The sequence below is a fragment of the Polypterus senegalus genome, chromosome 8 (genome assembly GCF_016835505.1).
Source record: "Polypterus senegalus isolate Bchr_013 chromosome 8, ASM1683550v1, whole genome shotgun sequence".
Lineage (NCBI taxonomy): Eukaryota > Metazoa > Chordata > Cladistia > Polypteriformes > Polypteridae > Polypterus > Polypterus senegalus.
In genome coordinates this window covers 34,832,328-34,855,317 of record NC_053161.1, presented here as the reverse complement: position 1 = coordinate 34,855,317, position 22,990 = coordinate 34,832,328, and the positions used below count along the sequence as shown (strand labels likewise).

Sequence of the window (22,990 nt, the reverse complement as noted above, 5' to 3'; positions counted from 1 at the left end):
TGTAATGGAAGGTCACTTTCAAGGGTTGGTTCCTGCCTTAATACACTATGCTGCCAGGATTTTACCATAACTCTTACTTGGATAAGCAAGTTAGAGAAAAGCTATATGAGTGATAATTTTTCCCCAGAATCTCAGAGAGAGATACCTTGCACATATATCGCCAGGAGATGAGGAAACAAGTTACTATTCCTCACACTAGAATTTTGGGCAATGACTGCCTTCAGGTGTATATTTCCTACCATCTCAGAAGTGTAGTTAAAACTACATTCTTACTACAAAGAAGCAAATAAACTTAATTTTAAAACCACAATGTTTCTTACCTTCCCAGTAACTGAAATTCCATTTAGATGTTCCTTTATGTGGTACACAATCTTTATCACTGAAAATCAAGTGATATATCTTTTAAAAATTACCATGCGAAAAAGATGAAAACAAAGTTCTGTGGCTTTTTATTTTATAACTAAACTAGCCATCCCCCATAGCTCTGCCCATGTCGTAGTGAAACAGGACAGTGACGAGGGCCCTGCCCAACTCCCCGCTCCTGAAGTCACGCTTCACCCTCTCCTTGGCCCACAGCCTCTGTTTCGGATTAGCACCAATATATCGCTTCTGCAAGTGAACTATGATTCTTAGCGCAATGAGAGAAGTCGCAAAATCAACTGGAATGTTCAAGCAAATCATCGAGAAAACCCAATTTAAATCCGTTAAGTAGTTCTCTTTTGAAAAGCGAACAGACAGACAGACATACTGGCAAATCCTATTCAGATGCTGCACAAAATGTTTGTGCTTGAGAATTAAATGCAATAAAAGATAAAAGAGGTAAAAGAATGATAAAATAATTCTTTGATGTCCTGAAACTGAATTGATAGCCAAAGGTGTGCCAATCTGTCTGTCTGTCTGTGAGCAAGCTAACCTAATTAATATTTGGTTAGAAACTTTGTTTAATCAATCAAATAAGACCACTTTCTTCAGGGCTTTCTCTCTGTAGACATTGGCATTGAGATTTTCTGTAAATGCGGCACATTAGTGCTGAACAGATATGTGATTGCTGTAGTTATATTGGAAGTCAAGTAATTTATTTTTTAATTAATTTGAATAATCATTTTAGATACAAATAGTCACAATTAATTTAAAAATCACAGTGGTAGAGAGTAGTCATCTGAGTTTCACATGAAACAGTTCTGTTTTACCAGAAGGTATTTTCTTTAAAGCTCTGTGCTGCTTATTTTAGATGGCAGCAAAGGCACAACTGTAAATGAGTTTAGACAAAGGTCAGCGCTCAATCTTACAGACTGAACAAAAGCTGATACAAAGCTGAAACAAATTCTGTTTTTGTTCTCTCGGGCATCTGCTTCTCTTCATTGCTGTCACTACAGATAGTTTTAGTCCAAATGTATCTTTTGCTAGGAGACAACACACAACATTTAAGCTCTCAGAAACACAGAAATTTAGAAATATCTTCAGCCTAATGAAAAGTATCAGCTGTTCACTGACTGATCTGGTAAATTCTAGTTAAGACAGAATGGATTGCTTGAGTTTACTAGCTTAAAACAGGTTCTTTGCATTTAAAAAATGTGATGATAATTGCTCCATCATCATACACATGCATAACCTTTAGAAATACTGAAAGAGAAATTAAAAAAAGAATTAAAAATTCAACATTAAAAAATACACAATTCAGAGTTGATGCTTAACTGCTTTGTGTTATGACTTGATGTTTACAAGGTGGTGAAAAGGGTTGGGAGCCTCAAAACATGCCTAAACCAGGCTAGGACCTTCCTTAATCAGCCTAGAATAGGCCTCACCCAGGCAGACTCAATGCAAACCTCCACAGGCACAAACTAGAAAAAGTGGATTTCGCTTTAAAAAGTTCAAAATATTTCTTTAAATTTCCTTCCATGTACAAAAATACACATAAATGCCCCACAGGAAATGAAGACATTTATATACACACAGAATCATACACACATGCAATGTATTACTAAGACGTGGGTTTGGAGAGCAGGACTTTAGCAACCTTCACATCTCAACTTGATGTTAATTTGGAGAAATTAGGTGGATTGGATTGACATGTTAGCTGGGTCCAATAGCCTGTTTGCTGCGAAAATTTTTGTAGTGTTTTAATGAAAGTGCATGTTGCAATACCATCTCTCTCCTCAATATAAAGACTGAGGGTGGTCCCAGCAGCATTGATATCACAGTGGCCCTGCCTCTTGGGGTTCCACTCACAAAATACAAGGAATTAAAGCAAAGAACATAAAAATATAGTACTTAGAAATGAAGTAATTAAACAACACAATATCAAAGAGAAACACAATTACTAAATTATTAAATATGCAAGAAATAAACTTAAGCCAGGGCAATAACCCTGGTTAAACCATGACATCTTGAAGTGTGGGGAAGCAAATCTGAAAGAAAAAGAGTCTGTGTAATATGATATTCTCACAGTTGCACTTTAGCTTAACTGGATAAGCAACTGCTTTCTGGTTCAAAGGTCCCAAGTGTGCATTCAGTGTCTCCATGGGATGACGCGAAATAAAGAGTGATTGTTTCTCATTGGTGGCACCCTCATATAGCTGCAGTATTATCTGCATAGTATGCATTGAGTGCAGTCTTGCTTATATTCCCTGGATGTGTTTCACTCAGTAGGTGATGGATACTGGAAAACACCCTTTCTTCACTTCATCTCCCAATGTAAGACAGCATTTGTATAAGACCAGAAATTAAAAGAAATGGGTTTTTATTTCACCAGATGTACTGCTCTAATGCCTAATATTCACCGTCCCTCATACTGAACTTTAGATTGCAACTTAAATTATTGCGACACAAAATGAACTGCTGAGTTATGCTTATCTATACTAATAAAAGGCAAAGCCCTGACTGACTGACTGACTCACTCACTCACTCACTCATCACTAATTCTCCAACTTCCAGTGTAGGTGGAAGGCTGAAATCTGGCAGGCTCATTCCTTACATCTTACTTACAAAAGTTAGGCAGTTTTAATTTCGAAATTCTACGCGTAAAAGATCATAACTGGAACCTACTTTCGTCCATATATACGGCCATAGCCTGCAGCTCGGTCACCGTGTGAAGTGGAGTTGCGTCCTGCATCATCACGCCTCCCACGTAATTGAGTGCCTGCCCATATAAGGTAAATATTCGCGGGTGAAGAACTGTGCTTATGCAAACAAAGATGAGATGGTCAAGGAGACACGCTGCCGCTAAATATTTGCGGGTGAAGGACTGTGCTTAGTATATTCATAAGTGCAGCTATTGCGGAAACCCTCTGATGCTGAACAAGCCTTTGTACACATATCAATAGGAAAGCAAGGTGTAAAGCTTAAGTTTAAATTATGTTCATAGACACGCTGCCGCTAAATATTCGTAGGCAAATCCACAATTTAATACCGGGAATGCCTGTTAAACATCTTAGATTCACGAGTACCGATTTGGGTAGTGATCACTTCGATGAATGAAACCTGTTCAAAAAACGCATTACACAATTGAGAAGACAGCAAAAGAATATGAAGCGAGTGACGCATACAAGCATATTCATAAGTGCAGCTACTGCAGAAACAAAGCACGGTGTAAACCTAAAGTTTAAATTAAGTTCATAGACAGGCTGCTGCTGGCGTTTGTCATGCCTACTACGAATATGATATTCGCGAGATACAAGTTTAATGAGAAGACACAGGGTATAAACAAGACTTTTGATCACTTTGTAACAGAGTTACAATTGCTGTAATGGAGTTAAAATTGCTGCTAAAGGACTGTGCTTATGCAAACGAATAGGAAAGCAGGGTGTAAAGCTTAACTTTAAATTGGGTTCATAGACATGCTGCCGCTGGTGTTTGTCATGCCTAAGACGAATACGATATTCGCGAGATACAAGTTTAATGAGAGGATGCAGGGTATAAACGAGACTTTTCAACACTTTGTAGCGGAGTTAAAATTGCTGGTGAAGGACTGTGCTTATGCAAACGAGGATGAGATGGTCAGGGATAGCATAGTGTTTGGCGAAAACTCAGCAAAAGTACAAGAGAAACTTTTAAGTGCCGAGTCTGAGCTAACATTAAATAAAGCCGTGGACATCGCGAGATCGCACGAGATAGCACAAGCACAGCTGAGAAGCTTCGATGCATGTAGTCTTAGCGGCTCACGTGAACTGACTTTGCAGGACTGGGAAAGGTTAAATTAAGTTCATAGACACGCTACCGCTAAATATTCGCAGGCAAATCCACAACTTAATACTGGGAATGCCTGTTAACATCTTAGATTCACGAGTACCGATTTGGGTAGTGAACACTTTGATGAATGAAACCTGTTATCTTTACAACAGTTGACAAACACGGAATATAACTTGAACACAACACATCCTCCAAATACGAACCTGATTGAAAGAAATAATGATAATCAAATCCTTGATGACGGCAACACTCGTAACAGTGACAAAACAATTACATTGACAATCATGTTATATTATTTTTGAAATGTTTCCTTTTCTTTTTCATAACTTCTTTAACACACTACTTCTCCTCTGCGAAGCACGGGTATTTTGGTAGTTTTTAATATTTTGATTAGTAGACATTTTTATGTTCTGTTTCATTTGAACCCACATTTTGTTGACATTTTGACTCTGGGCTCTTTTGCATACCACCCACCTGTATATCTACTAAACAAGATTTACTATTATTCTATAAAATTAATTGTAAATGTGAATTTGTTCAATATATCTTACAGTATATTTCTGTTGACATTTTTAGCTAAAAGAAAAAATGTATAATACTAGCCCTGCTTGGAACTGGACTGGCATCCTACCTTGAGTTGGTTTCTGCTTTGAAACCATGCTGCTGTCATATAATCTGGTATGGTGCAACACTAGATTGCATTCTCTAGATGTTGTATGGAAGGTTTCACCTAATGGAAGGATAAATGGATAGATATACTCTATATCATGCCACCCGTGTCTGAGTTTTCATGTGCTCATGTGGTGCATTTCTCTGAATTCTCTGGTTTCATGCTGCATATCCAAAGAAGTGCTCTAAAGCTAATTGATGGCCAGATAAAATGAGTGTGTGTGTATGTATGTATGTGAGTGTGCTCTGCACTTGAGAGTGGCATCACCGGAATAGACACAGTCTTCCAAGGACTTTGTAATGTAAAAGCAAATTTATAAAGTTAAATACATGGAACATTTATATATTTTTTTATATTCACGTAGTCATTGATATTTTTTGAATATATTGTCTGTTTATTATAAATATTGCCAAGATTGGGAATAGATTATAGACAAGCATCTTTATTCTTTAATAAACCAGTTAGTTTTTATTTATTGTTCCATTAATTAAAATTTTGATGAAATCATCTACCATGGGCACCTCTAAATTACCAAAATGACATTTCAAATAAAGCATCAATAGGGCAGAAATTAATTTCTTAATAATGTGAATTTTGAAAATTCCATTGGGTTCATCATACTAATTTCCACTGTCAGTCACTAAACCAGTCTATAGTTTAACTATCACCTGCCAACACAGAGAGCCCTTCTCGAAACAGTTTACTAAATGTACAAAAATACTATTCACAGTGACACACAATTAAGATAATTTCTTTATTGTAATAATGAATCTCAAATTGTAACTAACAACTAAGAATCTGTTTGCTAACATCTAAGAGATTGGTATGATTTGCAGGCAAGAAAGCTGTGCAGAAAGAAATGGTTGGCTTAACAATAAATACAATTAACCTTCTGCCTACTCTTTACAATTTAGGCAGATGTCATTCTTGGTTACATTTGAGTGTCGGGGATAAGCCTCAGAGAGCCCAAGATTAATGGACTAAATTTAATCCTATTAACTAAAAATAAGTTCAGTCTTTTGCAGTGTGTTGGATTCTGCACCTTCCCTCGGGGGCATTCTAGTAGTCGATAACTCAGCAGGTGACCAGCTTTGTAACTTGCCACAGTGTTAATGCCATCATTCTTGTCACTATTGTTTTTTTACTTTGAGTTTTTTGATTTTTTGACAAATAAAAAAACATTTTTGAAGTAATAATGCTATTTTATAGAGTCAATAAATGTAACTTTTTGCTTTTATGTCTTTCAGTAATTAACCACTGAATGTTTAATGGACAAACCATTTCAAGTTGTTGCATTAATTTTTCAGTTGTTCATGTTTTCCTCTCACATACCAATAGATGTGCATGTTATGTAAATTGGTGATTCCAAATTAGCACAGGCTTAATGTGGAATTGTGTGTACTGGTGCCCTGTGCTGCCAGGATAAACACAGACCCCCAAAAAAGAGACCCCCCAGACCCTGAACTAGATTCAGCAAGCTTTTCAAAATGTTACATTTTAGAACTTTAGCCTCATTAACTTTTGTCATTCAGTTACTATTAACAATTAGTCAATTTCATGAGGGCATTGACTTTCAAGTGTTATGGAACCATGTGCTGGTGACTATGCTAGTGAACTACATACAATATAAACATAAACTAACTTGATTTTCCTAAAAAAGAAAATGTCTTGTGGAGTGATCTCTGGTACTGTTACAGAGCTTCTTACACTTTTAGTACCTGTGATTCTGAGTAATGTATAATGCATAATATTGTCAAATGAAGTGTGTAACACACTGTGCTTCTCTTTTGATTTGTTAGGTTTTAATTTGTGTTGTTAATATATCAGTCTTTTCATTATGAAGGTCTACTTTACAATGCTTAGCCTGCACTGTTAGATCATCATCAGACATAAAATCCCAGTGCTGACCACTGCATTTCTCAAATAGGCATTTCAAAATTTTTTAAACAGATAAAATCTTCAAATATACTTTATTGCAAGGACAATATACTCCAAATTTATAGGAGCTGAATTACTGTGTCAAAGGCTGATAATAAAGACAGATGTTTCTTGCAAACAAAGCAGCAAAGTCCCTCATTGTTGTTATGGACTTCGTAGGGTTGGGAAGTCCCCTCATATAAAGATGTCTGTCAATCATCTATTATTCAGAGGATTGAGAAAGTATTAAGACCTCTACACTTTCTGCACTCTTTATTGTGTTCTAGATTGCATTTTAATTGGATAAATTTCCCATCTTTACTCATTGATCTACACTTAATTACACTTAATGACAAATAGAAAACATGTTTTCAAAAACAAAATTCTCTAATTTATGTAAGTTTTCAAACCATATGCTTTGGTGCTCCAAATTGTGGTCAGGTATATCACGTTTGGTTAACTTTATTGGAGTCCACCTGTGGCAAATTGAATTGACTGGACATCATTTACAACTCCTCACACCTGTGTATATGAGGTCACACTGCAAGTCATGACAAAAACCAAACTAAGAAGTCCATGGGACTCTCTGTAGACTTCTCACAGATCAAACTGTGGTGAATGGTATGAAAACAATTTTAAAAATTTTGGATGATCTCAGGAGCACAGTGGCCTCAATAATTATGAAATGAAAGAAGTTTGGAATTACCAGGACTCTTTCCAGAGTTGGTCATCCACCCCCACAACGAGAAGGGCCTTGGTCAGGGAGGTGACCAAGAATGCAACGGTCACTCGTAAAAGAGCTTCAGAAATCCTGTGCTGAGATGAGAGAACCTGTTGGAAAGACAAACATCTTAGCAGAAACCCATCAATCAGATATTTATGGAAGAGTGGCTAGATGAAAGCTATTCTTGAGTAAAGGGTATATAACAGTTTAATGGACTCTCAGAGCATGAGAGAAAAGATTCTATGCTTTGATGAGACAAAAATGGAACTCTGAGTAATTAACTCCAAGTACTACGTCTAATACCTGCCTATAACCTTCCTAATACCATCCCTATGGTGAAACATAAAGCATCACTCTATGGGGGTGCTTCTCAGAGGTAAGGACAGGGAGGCTGGTCAGAATTGAGGAAGGAAGAATGCAACCATATACAGAGAGGCCCTTGAAGAAAATCTGTCCTAGAGCGCATGTGATGTCAGACTTGGATGATGGGTCATCTTTCAGAACAACAATGACCCGAAACATACAGCCATGACTACACTGAAGTTGTTTTGGGTCTAGCCTGTTACTGTCCTTGAGTGTCCCAGAACTGAGCCGCATAGAATGACTGTGGAGAGATGCTCCATATCCAGTTTACTGGATCTTGAGCAGATCTGTTGGCAAGGATGGCAATAAAATGACCAAATCCAGGTGTGCAAAGCTTTGTATCCAAGAAGATTCAAAGCTGTTATTGGTGCCAAAGGAGCTTCTAGAAAGTTCTGAATTAAGGGTTTAACTACTTAAATGAATGAGAGATTTCAGCTTTTGATTTTTAAATTGCAAACCTTTCTGAAAACATGTTTTCCCTTTGTCATTATGAGTTAGCGAGTGTGGATAGATGAGCAAACAATGCAAATTTACCCTTTTAAATTAATTAAATAAAATCTACAGCAAAGTAAAGTGTACAGAACGTGTAGCAGTCTGAATACTTTCTGAATCTATTGTATATGTTGATTTTTGGGGACAGTGTTTGATTTTTGATTTTTTTAGGTAGCTTGATTTCCTTAGGAAAATTATTGTTACATATTTTGGATATCAGATTGTTATTTAAGTATTTCAAATTAAATGCATTGAGTTTGAAATGGAGTAGCAAATAACACTGTACATCTTGTACAGTGCATCAATTCAAACTACTGCCAATGACCCATGACTGATTGATAGTCATTGCAAAACAAATAAACTGCTCAAAGCATAAGTGTCTTTTGTATCTCCATTTTTTTGTCAGTGACAAGTAGACAGGCTGTCAGATGTTTTGTTCAGTTCTCTGATTGTAAATTTGAAATGAGGCTGAAATTGCTCCTCTGTTTATCAGCAGCTTTGTTTAAAAGACATCATTTTTGTGATTCACTTTTTCAGGAGGAATATTTACAATAATCAGTGCCTCAGTGAAGTCTTCATTTAAATCCCCCACTCACTCTTTGTTGTATTTTCCTTTAAGCTTTCTGACATTTTTACCATTAGCGGCATTCAAAGATAGATTACATGTTGTGTGATATACATTAAATTTGTCAGATTTCTATGTACCTTTGACATATTGTTTTATTTAGTGTCAGTGGATGAACTCATTGACATTTTCATAGCCATCTTTTATTAAAAGTGTTCATGGAGATCAGCAGGAAGTTGATTGTTTTGCCACCAATATCTTATAATTAACCACCAGTTATATAATTAGTGGTGTGCCTGTGACATTAATCAAATGATGGCTGAGCACATTATTCCTGCAAGGAATGCTAAAATGTGGCTTGAAAGCCCTATGATGTCACAATTCAAGAAAGAAAATCAATTCTTGAACAGGTTAATATGTAATAAGTTTTTGTTACATCACATTTTCTAAAGAAATGGGCATTACAATTGTTAAGTACCCAGCACCTGATTCAGAAATCACAGAAAACTTGAGTAATTATGCAATTTGGAATTATGCTGTATGATATAAAGAAACTGGGATAGTCTGCTGTGTACATAATATTATATTGTATATTTGCATAATATCAATGATAGTGAGTGTCAGCAATGGGGATTTCCTCCTTCAAGGAAATTCAGTCTCTGCATTTTTTTCAAACAACACATCCTTGTCAGCTGTTTCCTCACCTTGAGCTGTAAATGTGTCAATGATGTAGTATGATTTAGAAAACAGAATTCTAATGCAAACACAAAAATATATTTTGACTTGCCTAACATTACTAAATGATTTATTTCTCCAGTTCTAACTTTGCTTTTTATAAAGTGAGCTTAAGATTGTGTGAAGTGCAGTGAAGTAGTGCGCATTCCATGGTTGGTTTCAGCCAAGGTAGGCACCAGGCCTGTGCTTTAGATCTGGATTAAACTAGTTTGTGAAAAGCAACTAGTGATCACTGATAATATGGTCAGTACCCTAATGGACTCCCTGTGTTCAAAGTGCAGAATTAAGATACCTAAGCAGTGTATTAAAATTAGTGATCAGAAGCAATTTACATCAGTGAACATCACTTGACAAAGCTGATGAAACAAACTGAAAAGAACTGTGTGTTAATATACTGTCATATTAAATGCAGAAATCAGAAAGGGTGTAACAGTTCTGACAAATGTGCCACTACACAGTACACCATAAGGCCTTGTCACATTACATTATTTTTCCAGCAACTTTATGTATACAATCTTAGCGAGTTATGTGCACTCATGTAACTGGACACCTCCTTTTGACTCAGCCCAACCAATCAGCAACTGACCCAGACACTATCAAACAGGTTTTATTTTTGTTTTAAGCGATAGGAGTGGGCGCCATCTACGCTAAAGCTTTCAACCAGTTACCACTCACCCAGTAATACAGTACATCTAATGCAGTTGCAAGGAATAAAAAGCAGACATGTTTTGCACCTCACAGACAACAGAGGGAATTGTCAATCTGATGTCTTGTCTTGTTCAAAAACTAAAAATAAAAGGCAGAAATTGTGGCTGTACGTGCTACACCTAAAAGACACCTGTATACCACCAGCTCCATCAGGCAGCATGTTATTAGCTGTCAGAAAAAGTGATGAGTTTATAATACTTTGGAAGTGTGAAACTGTGCTGAAAGGCGTCTTGGAGTCATGTGGTTTGTCCTTGCTAGTTGCACCCTGAGATCAGCAACTCGGTCATCATGTTTGATATCCTTTCTGACAAGATGTCATGCAGTGTAATACCAGATTTACTGAATACAGTAATACAGTTTGGTAACTTTATAGATTGTTTTTCATGTTATATAGTATATTCAAAATAGGTGTTTCTGTTTTAAATAATAAACTTCACAAAGGTAAATGCAAACAAAGGCCTCATAAGCTATAAAAAAATATGCAGCTTTGGTATTCATGTCTAAGCATTTAAAGACTTCACAAGTTTCTCTGTCAAAGTTGTGCAAATTAGTTTGTACAGTAGTTGAATTTGTACTCCATTGAGATTATAAAGTGTTTTTCAATAGATATTTAATTCAGCGGTTCATAAATGCTAAACAAGTATGACATTAGTAATCGGATTTTGCCTTTATACATTGCATAGTATATGTTTATCTATACATAATTCATATTCCCCAAAAAAGCATTATATTCTTCTGTCATTCTTAATTAGCAATCAAAATAAAGGATATGTTGAGTGTTTTCTCTGAAAAAAAGAGATAATGAAATGGTTATAGTTAGTGATGAATTAGCAGTAAGCAACTTTTAATTCTTTAAATATTGCTGTTGCATTAGGTTAAAACATCCACTAAGTCATTATCAATGCTGTATCCTGTTCACGGTAGCAAAGGAACTGGAGGCTATCCTGGCATCACTGGGAACCAAAGGGCACCAGGCCATCACAGGACCCCTTCACACATATGCCTGCATCCATACAGTGCCAATTTGCTGTTGCCGATTAACTTAACCCTTTGTACTATATGTGTCTTTGGGGATGTTCAAGAAAAACACAGGTAATTAGTGGTAGAATGTGCAAACACCATTTGGAAAATTTTCTTGTGTCGGATTTGAACTCAGGATGCTAGATCCACGAACCAGCTGCAGTATCTATTGCACCACCATGTCGATCTTAGACAATCTAGTCATAAAATGTTATTTTGCAGGATGTCAAAGGAAAGATAACGATCTGCATCTCCCCCTAATTCATTGGTCAAGAATCCTGTCATTTCAGTTCAAATGCCCAGTATTGTAGGAATTATGCCTTTTCTGTTGACATTCACTGTAGAAGGTTACTGTTAATATCATTTTAGCAAAAAATGCACACATTTTGCTGATACAAATGCTTGAAGAACATGTGGATTATGCTACACAAGTTATTTGAGAATTTTGTTTACTTTTTCCATGGTCATTTTTCACATCGTTTGCCACTGTCCAGATTAGTCACTACTAATTTTTCTTGGTCACTACTATAAAGCACATGAGGTAAGAGATGTATTAAAAAGTATCATTTTGGGTGGAGTATTTCATTGAGATATGTGCATTTTGGTCCAGAAGTGTTCTAATTGACATAAAATAAATAAATCATTACACCCATTTCCACAACAACATTGCTTCAGTGACTCTGCACTTAGTGGTATGACATGATGATTTTAGTAACCTGGGTTTTATTCCTAGCTTCGTCACTTACATAAAGTTTTCACCTTCTCCTTGTACTTGTATAGGTTTGCATGGGGTTACTCCAATTTTCTCCTAGTTCAAAAAGAGGTTTTTGTTAGATTGACTGCCACTTTACATTTGGCTTCTGTGCATAAATGTGTTTTTGAGCTTGGGCATGCACTATGATAGATCTAGCATTTCTTTGTATCTTATAACTTACAGTTAGCCATGATTCTAGTTTCTGCTTCCATTTCTTTGCAGGGGGAAAACCCAATAATGTATCATTTTGTATAATCAATCTTCAGTGACAAGTTATTTATTTTTATTTAAAATATGGCAAACTTGTATGAGTAAATCAGTTTGGAGAGTAAAATCTGAGTGATGTCACCTGTATCACTGACATGTCAACAGCTCATGGTGAGAAAACAGCTGACAAGGGCATGCTGATTTCAGAAAAATGCAGCGATTGAATTTCCTTGAATGAGGAAATTCCCATTGCTGACACTCGCACATTGTTGTGTGTATTTGAAAAATTTCTGTATTTACAGAAATCCCGATAACCAGTGTCAGAAGCAAGCAAAGTAGAGCACTTTAAAGAGCGGAACACACCCACTGCAGATCAGCCCTGTATTGGTCACCTACAAAATGCCTCTATCAAGAGCCACAAAAATAAAAATCAAACATCTTATCAAAGATAAATGATGTTCAGCATGTTCTTTCAGAGACAATCCATATTTGTCAAAATAGCACAACTTGTGCTATTGTAGTATGCTAAATAAAATAAGCACGATTCACAATATTTATTACATTACCAACAATTATTCTGCTCTTCCAAAAATAGGTACATGCAGTAGATGCATTTTCCTTTCGTCAGCTTCAATGTTTTAGCTTTATTTGATCAAATTTATCAGCGTAAAATCTCATAGAGTATCTCAAACACAACTTGTGCAGATCTTTTTTTGTGTCATAATGATTAACTTTTGAAATAATGCTTTCTATTGAAAATCAATGGGCAGTTTTACAGATTTTGTAGAGTAAAAGTAAAGAAACCTATTCACTTCAAAACCACCCAAAGGATAGGTCATTGCCAGAATAATTTAGTTATTCTTGTTCAAACTATAACTAAGCAATTTAGACAGAAATTCATAATTATCTGGAAAAAAATGATTAATTGTCTTAAATTTGAAACATTCATGTAATGTCGTTGCTTTTAAATTGTAACTTGCAAGTTCACTTCTCTAAAAATGTTGTCATTTTTTTTTTTAATTTCTTCCTGGTAACATGTATTAGCCAAAACAAGCAAACATAATATTTAATAAACTGATGAAAATGAAACAATACTGTGTGGAAAAATTGATGATGAGAATGATGCAAAGCTTGTAACTGCTAGCTTGATTACGCAAATTTGTTCAGAGAAATGATAAGCTGAAGTGATCCCCCCTCCCGGACCGCCATGGATGAATCTTCTGAGCAGTGGATCATTTCATCCGGTCTCATTGGTTGTGGTCTGAATCAGCTGTTCTGGAGTTCTGCATTTAAAGTTCAGCTTTCTTTTTAGTGATTTGTGATACATTTTGTTGCAGAACAGCTAGCTTGTCTTAAACTAATTTTTTACTGTATATAATTTCATTGTTATATCATTAGTCTCCCCCATTGGGTAAAGTTTTGAAGTTTAGAGCGCAAGCCTGCTGAATAAAGTTCCCCTAGGACTCGCCATATTACCTATACACATACGATTCCCACCTTGCCTTAAATAAATTGCCTTTGACTCCCGTCTCTCCTTCTCACTCCTAAACAGGTTAAAGGGACTGATGGATGTCTAAATTTCACTTTTCTGTATGGTATTTAGTTTTCAAGTTGTGTTAGGTTGTTCCTGTCTTCTGACATTGAGATACTGAGCTAGCAACCAGATGTGTCTATATTATGATATCCAAAAATATTCTAAATACTTCTCATCTCAGGCATTTTGTGGAAAACATTGTCCGATATTGCTTGAGTATCTACAAAGGACATTCTCTTCTGATAAAGTATTTTGTTTCCCTTTTGCCATTTCTACATGAAACTAATATGTGCTTATCTTTATCATAGCTTTCATAGCAATCTATTTATCCCACATTATTATTTTGTGCTTCTCAATGTTATTATTTGATTAGAGCACCACATATGTTATTTTCAGTCCCATTGTACTGTCAAACATATTCTAGGGCCAATGTCACATTTACCAACTGCAGTTTCTGGGTGTCCTTCCCTTGAGGATGTCAGATTACACAATACGAAATCACAAGGAATGACAGATTTACATAACTCCCTCATCACTTTTCAGAACAGTTTCAGATTTACTATTATACTAGTTTTGCAAGGTTGACAGCTTTTGGCAGCCAATCAATATTTAGCAACTCTGTTCTTTCTCCAGTCTGCTGTAGTAAAACAAAGATGAGAATAAAAGCGACATTTGCACTGGCTCTAAAGTTTCTAGAACTTCTCTCAGTCCTGAAAACCCACTTCATTTCTTTAAGCTGGCTTTGCTCATCTCTATTCTGCTTTTTCTTGTAGATTTGATTTGGATCATCAGTTTGTGGGCATTGTATGCATTGAACCACTGGCCGAGTGCTCTTTGGTTGTCCACTGTCACATACACAATAGTCTGATCTCACAGAACCAAACCTGTTGTAGTTTGTCATGGCTAGTCACAGAACCATGACTGAGTTGGGGGCTTCATTTACAATATGTTTATGGATATAACTTTAGTATTCTGCACTTGTTATATTCACTTTTCATTGACTTCTTTGTTACTTATCATTCGAATTCATTAATATACATATTGCATCTATATGAAAAATAAGCGATGCAGTTAAATTCATGTTAGATGTTATAATAACTTGTTTTTAATAACACACATTATCTGTTGTTAATTTTGGAGGCAGCATCACATCACTGTTGAATGGTACCACAATGCCAGTCTTCTTGATTTAACTGTTAATTATAAGAAAATGAACATTTTTCTAATTTTAAAGTATTAAACGGCCTGTTATTTTACAGTGGGGCGGTGTTGTAATATAGGAATTGAAAAAACATCTAGATCGCTATTTTATAAACATCAGTCATTTTGCTTTTGAACAATGTTAATGAAAATAATCGCCTGACATTTATAATGCAGAAACAATGTTACTAAATGCTGTAATATTTTGCAAAATCCACATTTCTTGAATTAAAGCAAAACAGAATAGTGTGTTTTATATCAAACTATTAAATAAATACACAATGAGCCATTACATAAAGCATGTATATATAGCTTGTTTTTCCTGCTAGAATTTTAAGTGAAGGTATGCATATGGTTCAGTTATTTAATGAAGAAATAGATTCATTTATTGTAAATAACATATTTATGACTTTTACAACTTTCCATAAAGTTGTCTTTATTTAGAGGCCATGTATACTGTGTGGTTTAATAGCTGGTTATCAATTATTACATCAATGGTTATTATACATATTTTATCCAGTCTTAGTGAGGTCCATCACAATTTACTTTTACCATGAAAGCTATATAATTTGATGCAAATATTTGTTTTATGTACAGGCTGGTACAGAGGATTCATTCTGAAGAATCCAAACTGTAAGGTAAGAAATTATTTCACTACACCACGTACTCTTTTCCTTTAATGGCATCTTTTCATGAATGTGATAAGTTATTCAGTTGCTGCTTATGTGGTGTTTGCACATATGTTTTGGGTTTTCTTTGAGTACAGTAATTGAACCTCTATGGGTCATTGTGGATGTGAGTCCAAAGCTGATTTCTGCCTTATGCTCAGTACTGTCAGTTTAGAATTGCCCTCTCTAAAATGATTAATCGAGTTTAGTAAGTGTTTGGGAAGAAGAATGGGAGAAGAGCAGGGCCTGACCTCAGTGGTTGCAAGAGTTGGCAGCCTCCATCCCTTCTATCGCGTTTGGCACCTCATTTGCCCTTTCAACTCCAAGCCCATAAAATATACAGAAAAATGCAAAAATCGATTCACCATAGAACAGGCATGGACATTCATATAAAAAAGTTATTCAGTTGCAAAAAGAGATATACCCCTGTGTGTATCACAAGCTTACACTCGCTGAAGCTACCACCTGCCTTTATTCCAGTCAAAGGTGAGAGGCAGGGCTAAAGCAAGTGCTGTTTTTTGATTGGAGAATCATTAGTGAAGCACATCCTCAAAGATATGAGTATGTACATCCATGGCAAATAGTAACTTGCCCAGAATTACTGCATGAGATGGCTACTTTCTTTCAAGGAGCTTTGAGTTCTACATCGGGAGTTTGCATCTGAAGTGTCTGCTATAAATGTGTCCCCAATGGCTAAACATTTACCTTAACGCTACTGATGACTGACCAATCAAAACACAGTGCTCACTACAGACCACCCTCTCAGCACTGACAGATAAAAATGACAATTTTAATTTCGAAGTATGTTTCATGCTGCATGAAATAAGGAAATGAAAAAATAATGTATTTATTTAATTTATTAAATGTATTTCAAACTAATTTTTTTGCAATTTTATTTATTTATAAAAGTATTTTTCCATGCACAAAGATTGCATAGCCCCTAGCCCATTCTTTGTGGACTTTGCTCGTCCTCTGCATGCATGCACCACCTAACCAAAACTCACTGCCATCTTTTTGAAACTTCACATAAAATCTTTCTGGGTGCGCCTCTGAATAAGAGATGTACAGAAAATTATAAAATTTTAAAGTTCTACATGCTTATGTAAATACAGTCTGTTTCACAAGAACTTATAATACACAATACTGAATGGATGTTGTTCCTTTATGTGTTGCTGAGCTGATCATGTTATATATGTTGGGAGTAGTGAACATGAAGTGGCATAAGAAATACAGTAATAATCTGATGTCATCAGTTAGAATCACTGATATTCTTTTATGAATGTAGTATTAAGAGAAACTATGACACTGATAGTGTGTTAAAAGTAATCTGATTTTGAAGAAAAGCTAGTTTTTGCATGATTGATTTTTTGATGTAGAATTGTTTTGTCTGTTTTAGGGAATTTTTCCTGCTTGCTATATACACTTGAAAAATGCTAATGTCAAAAACAAAGGGTAAGTAATATGCTTCATATACTAACCTAATAGAGAGTTACACTGTATATTAATATTACTTTAAAAGATCATTCACACAGAATTGGCGCACACTTTATGTTTATCAGCAGTCATGTAGTTATCGACGAGGGTGAATAATAAATGTTAAGAGCGACACACTCTATAGATTTTGGCTGTTTGCTGTCATTGTAGTGCTTACTATATACTTGTAAAAAATTTAGATGTAATATTTTAAAATGCATTTTGCCCAATTACTAAAGTTATTCTTCTTATAAAAATCTAACTACTGTACTCTGCAAAGTACTCTGATTTTGAAAAAAATCCAGAGTGCCTTATTAAGAACTGTGCAGTACATAGCACATGCTCTGTGTTTCCCTTGCGTGTTATTCTGTACTGTGTATATAGTTATTTTGCTGTTTCATTTGCTTCTGTTGCTGGATTTGTTTATGTCCTTGGGTTTTTGATAAATTAAAAATATATACTGTATCTCTTTCCAGTTGTCACATGTGTTGTTAAAAATTTAATTTCTTGGCACAGGCTGTAATCCCTATCTGCTTCTAGACATGGATAGGAGGGGAAGTATTAAAACTGATATCTCTCCTGTTGTGTTTAAAATAGTGACTTTTACAGAAAGTGGCCTCCTGTAAGCACTAGAACACAATCAGAACAAGAAGCTTAAATTTTTTGTGACTCCTGAATCCTTTTAAAACTTGTTCAGGACAACTCATTAAAAATACAGAGACCAAGCTCATGGAGGAAATATGATTTTACAAGATATAAAGGGTAGTATTTCACCCTTTATTTTTAAACTAAATTATTAGGGGATGTGCCTGTCCAATACATTTATAAGAATATGGAAATCAGTTAGGCTACATGCTGTCATAGTGTTGAGTACTACTTTCTTACAGTTTCATTGCACGGTGTAGAGCTTGTATGTTGCTTCCTTGTGATTTTTCCCCATTTATTGTGGTTTTCTCCTATATTCCAGATATATACCTATTATTGTAGGCTAGGTGTCTTTAACCTGGCTAATTATGGCAGAGTGTTTGTGCATATGTATCTGGAAGCTTGTCTTTTCATGGATTTGCATCCTATCCATATTTTGTTTTTTTCTTTCTTGTACCCTGTGCTGCAGACTTTGGTTACCTACAGTGCTATAATGGAAAAATAGTAGGTTTCGAAAATGAATTGATGGCAGTCCTCCTGAGTCTCTGGCTATTGTTAGATCTTGGAGAGTCAATGCATAATAATTGCTTATTGTCAGGTAGAATGCATTTGTTCACAGATCTTTTTCGATAGCCCATTGATTGTTTAAGCAAATATAAAAATATAACAAACAGGTACTAATGATATCATGTGCAGGCTGAACCGGTGATTAAATTAAAGAGAAGAGCTCTGTAAATAGAATGAAACTGGGTAAGGGACACCCATACTAAAGTGAAGGTTAACCTGCAAATCTTATTCCATGCCAAAACAAAAGTGAGCATAGTGACAAGACACAAAGTGGTCATCTTGCATGATCAAGTTCTCACTCTCAAGTAGAAGGTCTGTGGCTGTCCAATCTCCTCTACAGTAGCACAAACAAAAATGCAAGGTTTTGGAACTGGAAATGCAGCGGAAGGTATTCCTGAATGAGAAAAAGACAGGCTTCAAATCTGGTGACTCTGAAGAATGTACAGCGTGTGCTAAAGAAAAAGCTGAGTGAAGGAAAGGAAGCTTACAAAGGTAAAATAAAAACTAACTCACTCAGAATAACATAAAGAATGTCTGAAATGGACTTGGTATAATTAGTGGACTCAGGTAATCCAGGGCTCAGGTACTAGAAGGGGATGTGGACAAAGCTAATGCCTTGAACCAATTTTTAATATACTGTATTTTCCCACCTAGTTTATGACCGCAGTTTATGAGACTCAAAGGCTGTGCTTCTGTTATATATGAGGAGCACTGGAACACCACAAGGAACAGTCCTGTCTCCTATCTTCATTCTGTTCAACTGTAAATTCTGTACAACACAGACTATAAATATAACACAAGGTCATGTCACTTACAGAAATTCTTAGACGATTCTGCACTTATGGGGTGTATTGATATGTCCAGTCTCTATTCAAGGAATGGATGTGGTCCACTCCTACAAGTACTTGGGGGTCCACATAAATGACAGGTTGGACTGGTCTCGTAACACAGAGGAACTATATAAGAAAGGGCAGAAGGGCAGAGCAGGCTCTTTTTCCATAGAAGACTGTGTTCCTTTAATGTGGAACATCAACAACAACAACAACAACATTTATTTATATAGCACATTTTCATACAAACAGTAGCTCAAAGTGCTTTACATATTAAAGAATAGAAAAATGAAAGACACAATTATAAAACAAAATAAATCAACATTAATTAACATTGAATAAGAGTAAGGTTCAATGGCCAGGGGGGACAGAAAAAACAAAAAACTCCAGACGGCTGGAGAAAAAATAAAATCTGTAGGGATTCCAGACCATGAGACCGCCCAGTCCCCTCTGACATGACATCTTTCATATCTTCTATAACTTTGTGATGGCAAGTGTGATTTTCTATGCTGTTTTTTTGCTGGGCTGGTAACATCATGGCAAGAAAGGCCCACCAAATCAACAGCCAAATTAATTGGGCAGTTTCAGATATAGGATGCCCTCTGGACCCCTTGGAGGTAGTAGGGTACGAGAGAATTAAAACAAAACTGAGTGTCATTATGAATAATGCTGCACACTCTCGGACTCACCAACACTGAGTACTTTCATCCAACGTATTATTCAGCAGAATTATGTCAAGAAACTCTACTGGGGCTCCTTTATACCAGCAGCAATGTGTCTGCATAATGCCTCACTGTGACTGTGATAGCCAAGTAAGAGGTTTTCTTCCTTTTTAATTTTCTGGCTTTCTAATTATTATGGTTTGAGTTCACACCAAAGTGTGTGTGTATATTTATTTATTTATCTACCTATTTATGTATTTATTTATTTAAAGAGTTTCTGTAAAAAAACTAATTCCCACAATAAAGTTCAATCTCTTCCTCTAAGATGGAAATAAAGCCAAATGACTCTCCTATGCACCAAAACTAAAGGACTGGGATACAGAAAATTGGAAGCAGCTTCACTGGAATGATGAGTCAAAATTTGAATAGAAGGCCATGTGTCTGCTGAAGGGTTCATGACCTGGATGAATGTTCTCAGGCACCAGTGAAGCACAGTGGATATTCCCTGCAGGTTTAAAGCTGCATTTTTGAATTGGTGATTTGAATAAAACTGATGGCCTTTTCACTACAAAGAAATAAATTCAGATTCTTGTCCATTATGTGGTACCATTAGAACAGTGTCTGATCAGCCCCATCTTCATTCTGCAGCATGAGAAACAATCTGAACACATGGACAAAATCATAAAAAACTGTCTGCAGTGAAAAGAGGTACAGGGAATCCTACAACAGATGGAATGCCCCCACCTGATCTCCGCATCATCAAGCCATTCTGGGGTTATTGGCAGTGAAAGATGCAAGTAAGATGTCCAAAGTTTGCAGTTTAACTGTGGCAGTTTATCTAAGAGTCTTGGAACAAACTTTGATGCATGCAAGTTGACCTAAAAGAATTCAAAAGGCAGTCACAGCAAATATTGATTTAATTGATGTTTTTTCTGTTTATTGCACTTCCTGATCAATAAAAGCTATTGAAACTTTTATGCCACTTTACAGCAGTTTTACACAGTACTGTATATACAGTATTTTTTCATGACTATTTTATATATATATATATATATATATATATACAGTACAGGCCAAAAGTTTGGACAGACCTCCGCATTCAATGTGTTTTCTTTATTTTCATGACCATTTACATTGGTAGATTCTCACTGAAGGCATCAATACTGTGAATGTACACATGTGGAGTTATGTACTTAACAAAAAAAGGTGAAATAACTGAAAACATGTTTTATATTCTAGTTTCTTCAAAATAGCCACCCTTTGCTCTGATTACTGCTTTGCACACTCTTGGCATTCTCTCGATGAGCTTCAACAGGTAGTCACCTGAAATGGTTTTCACTTCACAGGTGTGCCTTATCAGGGTTATTTAGTGGAATTTGCTTTATCAATGGGGTTGGGACCAGCAGTTGTGTTGTGCAGAAGTCAGGTTAGTTGGACGATCATTTATTTTTCAACAGGACAATGACCCCAAACACACCTCCAGGCTGTGTAGGGGCTATTTGACCAAGAAGGAGAGTGATGGAGTGCTGTAAATGGTCATGAAAATAAAGAAACCACATTGAATGAGGAGGTGTGTCCAAACTTTTGGTCTGTACAGTATATATATATATACCAGGAGAAGGTGGGAGCGGAGGATGCCATCATCTATATGCTTCATCGATCCCTCTCCCACCTGGACAGAGGCAGTGGTGCTGTAAGAATTATGTTTTTGGACTTCTCTAGCGCCTTCAACACCATCCAACCTCTGCTCCTTAGGGATAAGCTGACTGAGATGGGAGTAGATTCACACCTTGTGGCATGGATTGTGGACTATCTTACAGACAGACCTCAATATGTGCGTCTTGGGAACTGCAGGTCTGACATCGTGTGCAGCAATACAGGGGCGCCGCAGGGGACTGTACTTTCTCCGGTCCTGTTCAGTCTATATACATCAGACTTCCAATATGACTCGGAGTCCTGCCACGTGCAAAAGTTCGCTGATGACACTGCTATTGTGGGCTGCATCAGGAGTGGGCAGGAGGAGGAGTACAGAAAGTTAATCAAAGACTTTGTTAAATGGTGCGACTCAAACCACTTACACCTTAACACCAGCAAGACCAAGGAGCTGGTGGTGGATTTTAGGAGGCCCAGGCCCCTCATGGACCCTGTGATCATCAGAGGTGACTGTGTGCAGAGGGTGCATACCTATAAATATCTGGGAGTGCAGCTGGATGACAAATTGGACTGGACTGCCAATACTGATGCTCTATGTAAGAAAGCTCAGAGCAGAATATACTTTCTGAGAAGATTGGCATCCTTCAACATCTGCAGTAAGATGCTGCAGATGTTCTACCAGACGGTTGTGGCGAGTGCCCTCTTCTACGCAGTGGTGTGCTGGGGTGGCAGCATAAAGATGAAAGACGCCTCACGCCTGGACAAACTTGTTAAGAAGGCAGGCTCCATTGTAGGATTAAAGTTGGACAGTTTAACATCTGTGGCAGAGCGGCGGGCACTAAGCAAACTCCTGTCAATCATGAAGAATCCACTGCATCCACTTAACAGTGTCATCTCCAGACAGAGGAGTAGCTTCAGTGACAGACTTTTGTCACTGTCCTGTTCCACTGACAGACTAAAGAGATCGTTCCTCCCCCACACTATGCGACTCTTCAATTCCACCCGGGGGAGTAAATGCGAACAATAATTTTATTTTAATTCTTTTCATTTTTATTACTATTTAATTTAATATTGTTTCTTTGTATCAGTATACTGCTGCTGGATTATGTGAATTTCCCCTTGGGATTAATAAAGTATCTATCTATCTATCTATCTATCTATCTATCTATCTATATATATATATATATATATATATATATATATATATATATATATATATATATATATATATATCCATCCATCCATCCATTATCCAACCCGCTATATACTAACTACAGGGTCACAGGGGTCTGCTGGTGCCAATCCCAGCCAACACAGGGCGCAAGGCAGGAAACAAACCCCGGGCAGGGTGCCAGCCCACTTGCAGGGCACACACACACACCAAGCACACACTAGGGACAATTTAGGATCACCAA

At 36.5% G+C, this 22,990-nt stretch overlaps 1 protein-coding gene across 3 annotated transcripts in view; it reads left to right on the top strand.

Annotated features, from left to right (window-relative positions):
- Nucleotides 1-22,990, top strand: part of dock4b (dedicator of cytokinesis 4b) — a 432,150-nt gene that overhangs the window by 143,585 nt on the left and 265,575 nt on the right. For all 3 annotated transcript variants that reach the window (XM_039760946.1, XM_039760945.1, XM_039760944.1), the window contains exons 3-4: nucleotides 15,675-15,715; nucleotides 17,142-17,197. In XM_039760946.1, the coding sequence (XP_039616880.1) occupies nucleotides 15,675-15,715; nucleotides 17,142-17,197 (97 nt within the window). The remainder of the gene's footprint in view (nucleotides 1-15,674; nucleotides 15,716-17,141; nucleotides 17,198-22,990) is intronic.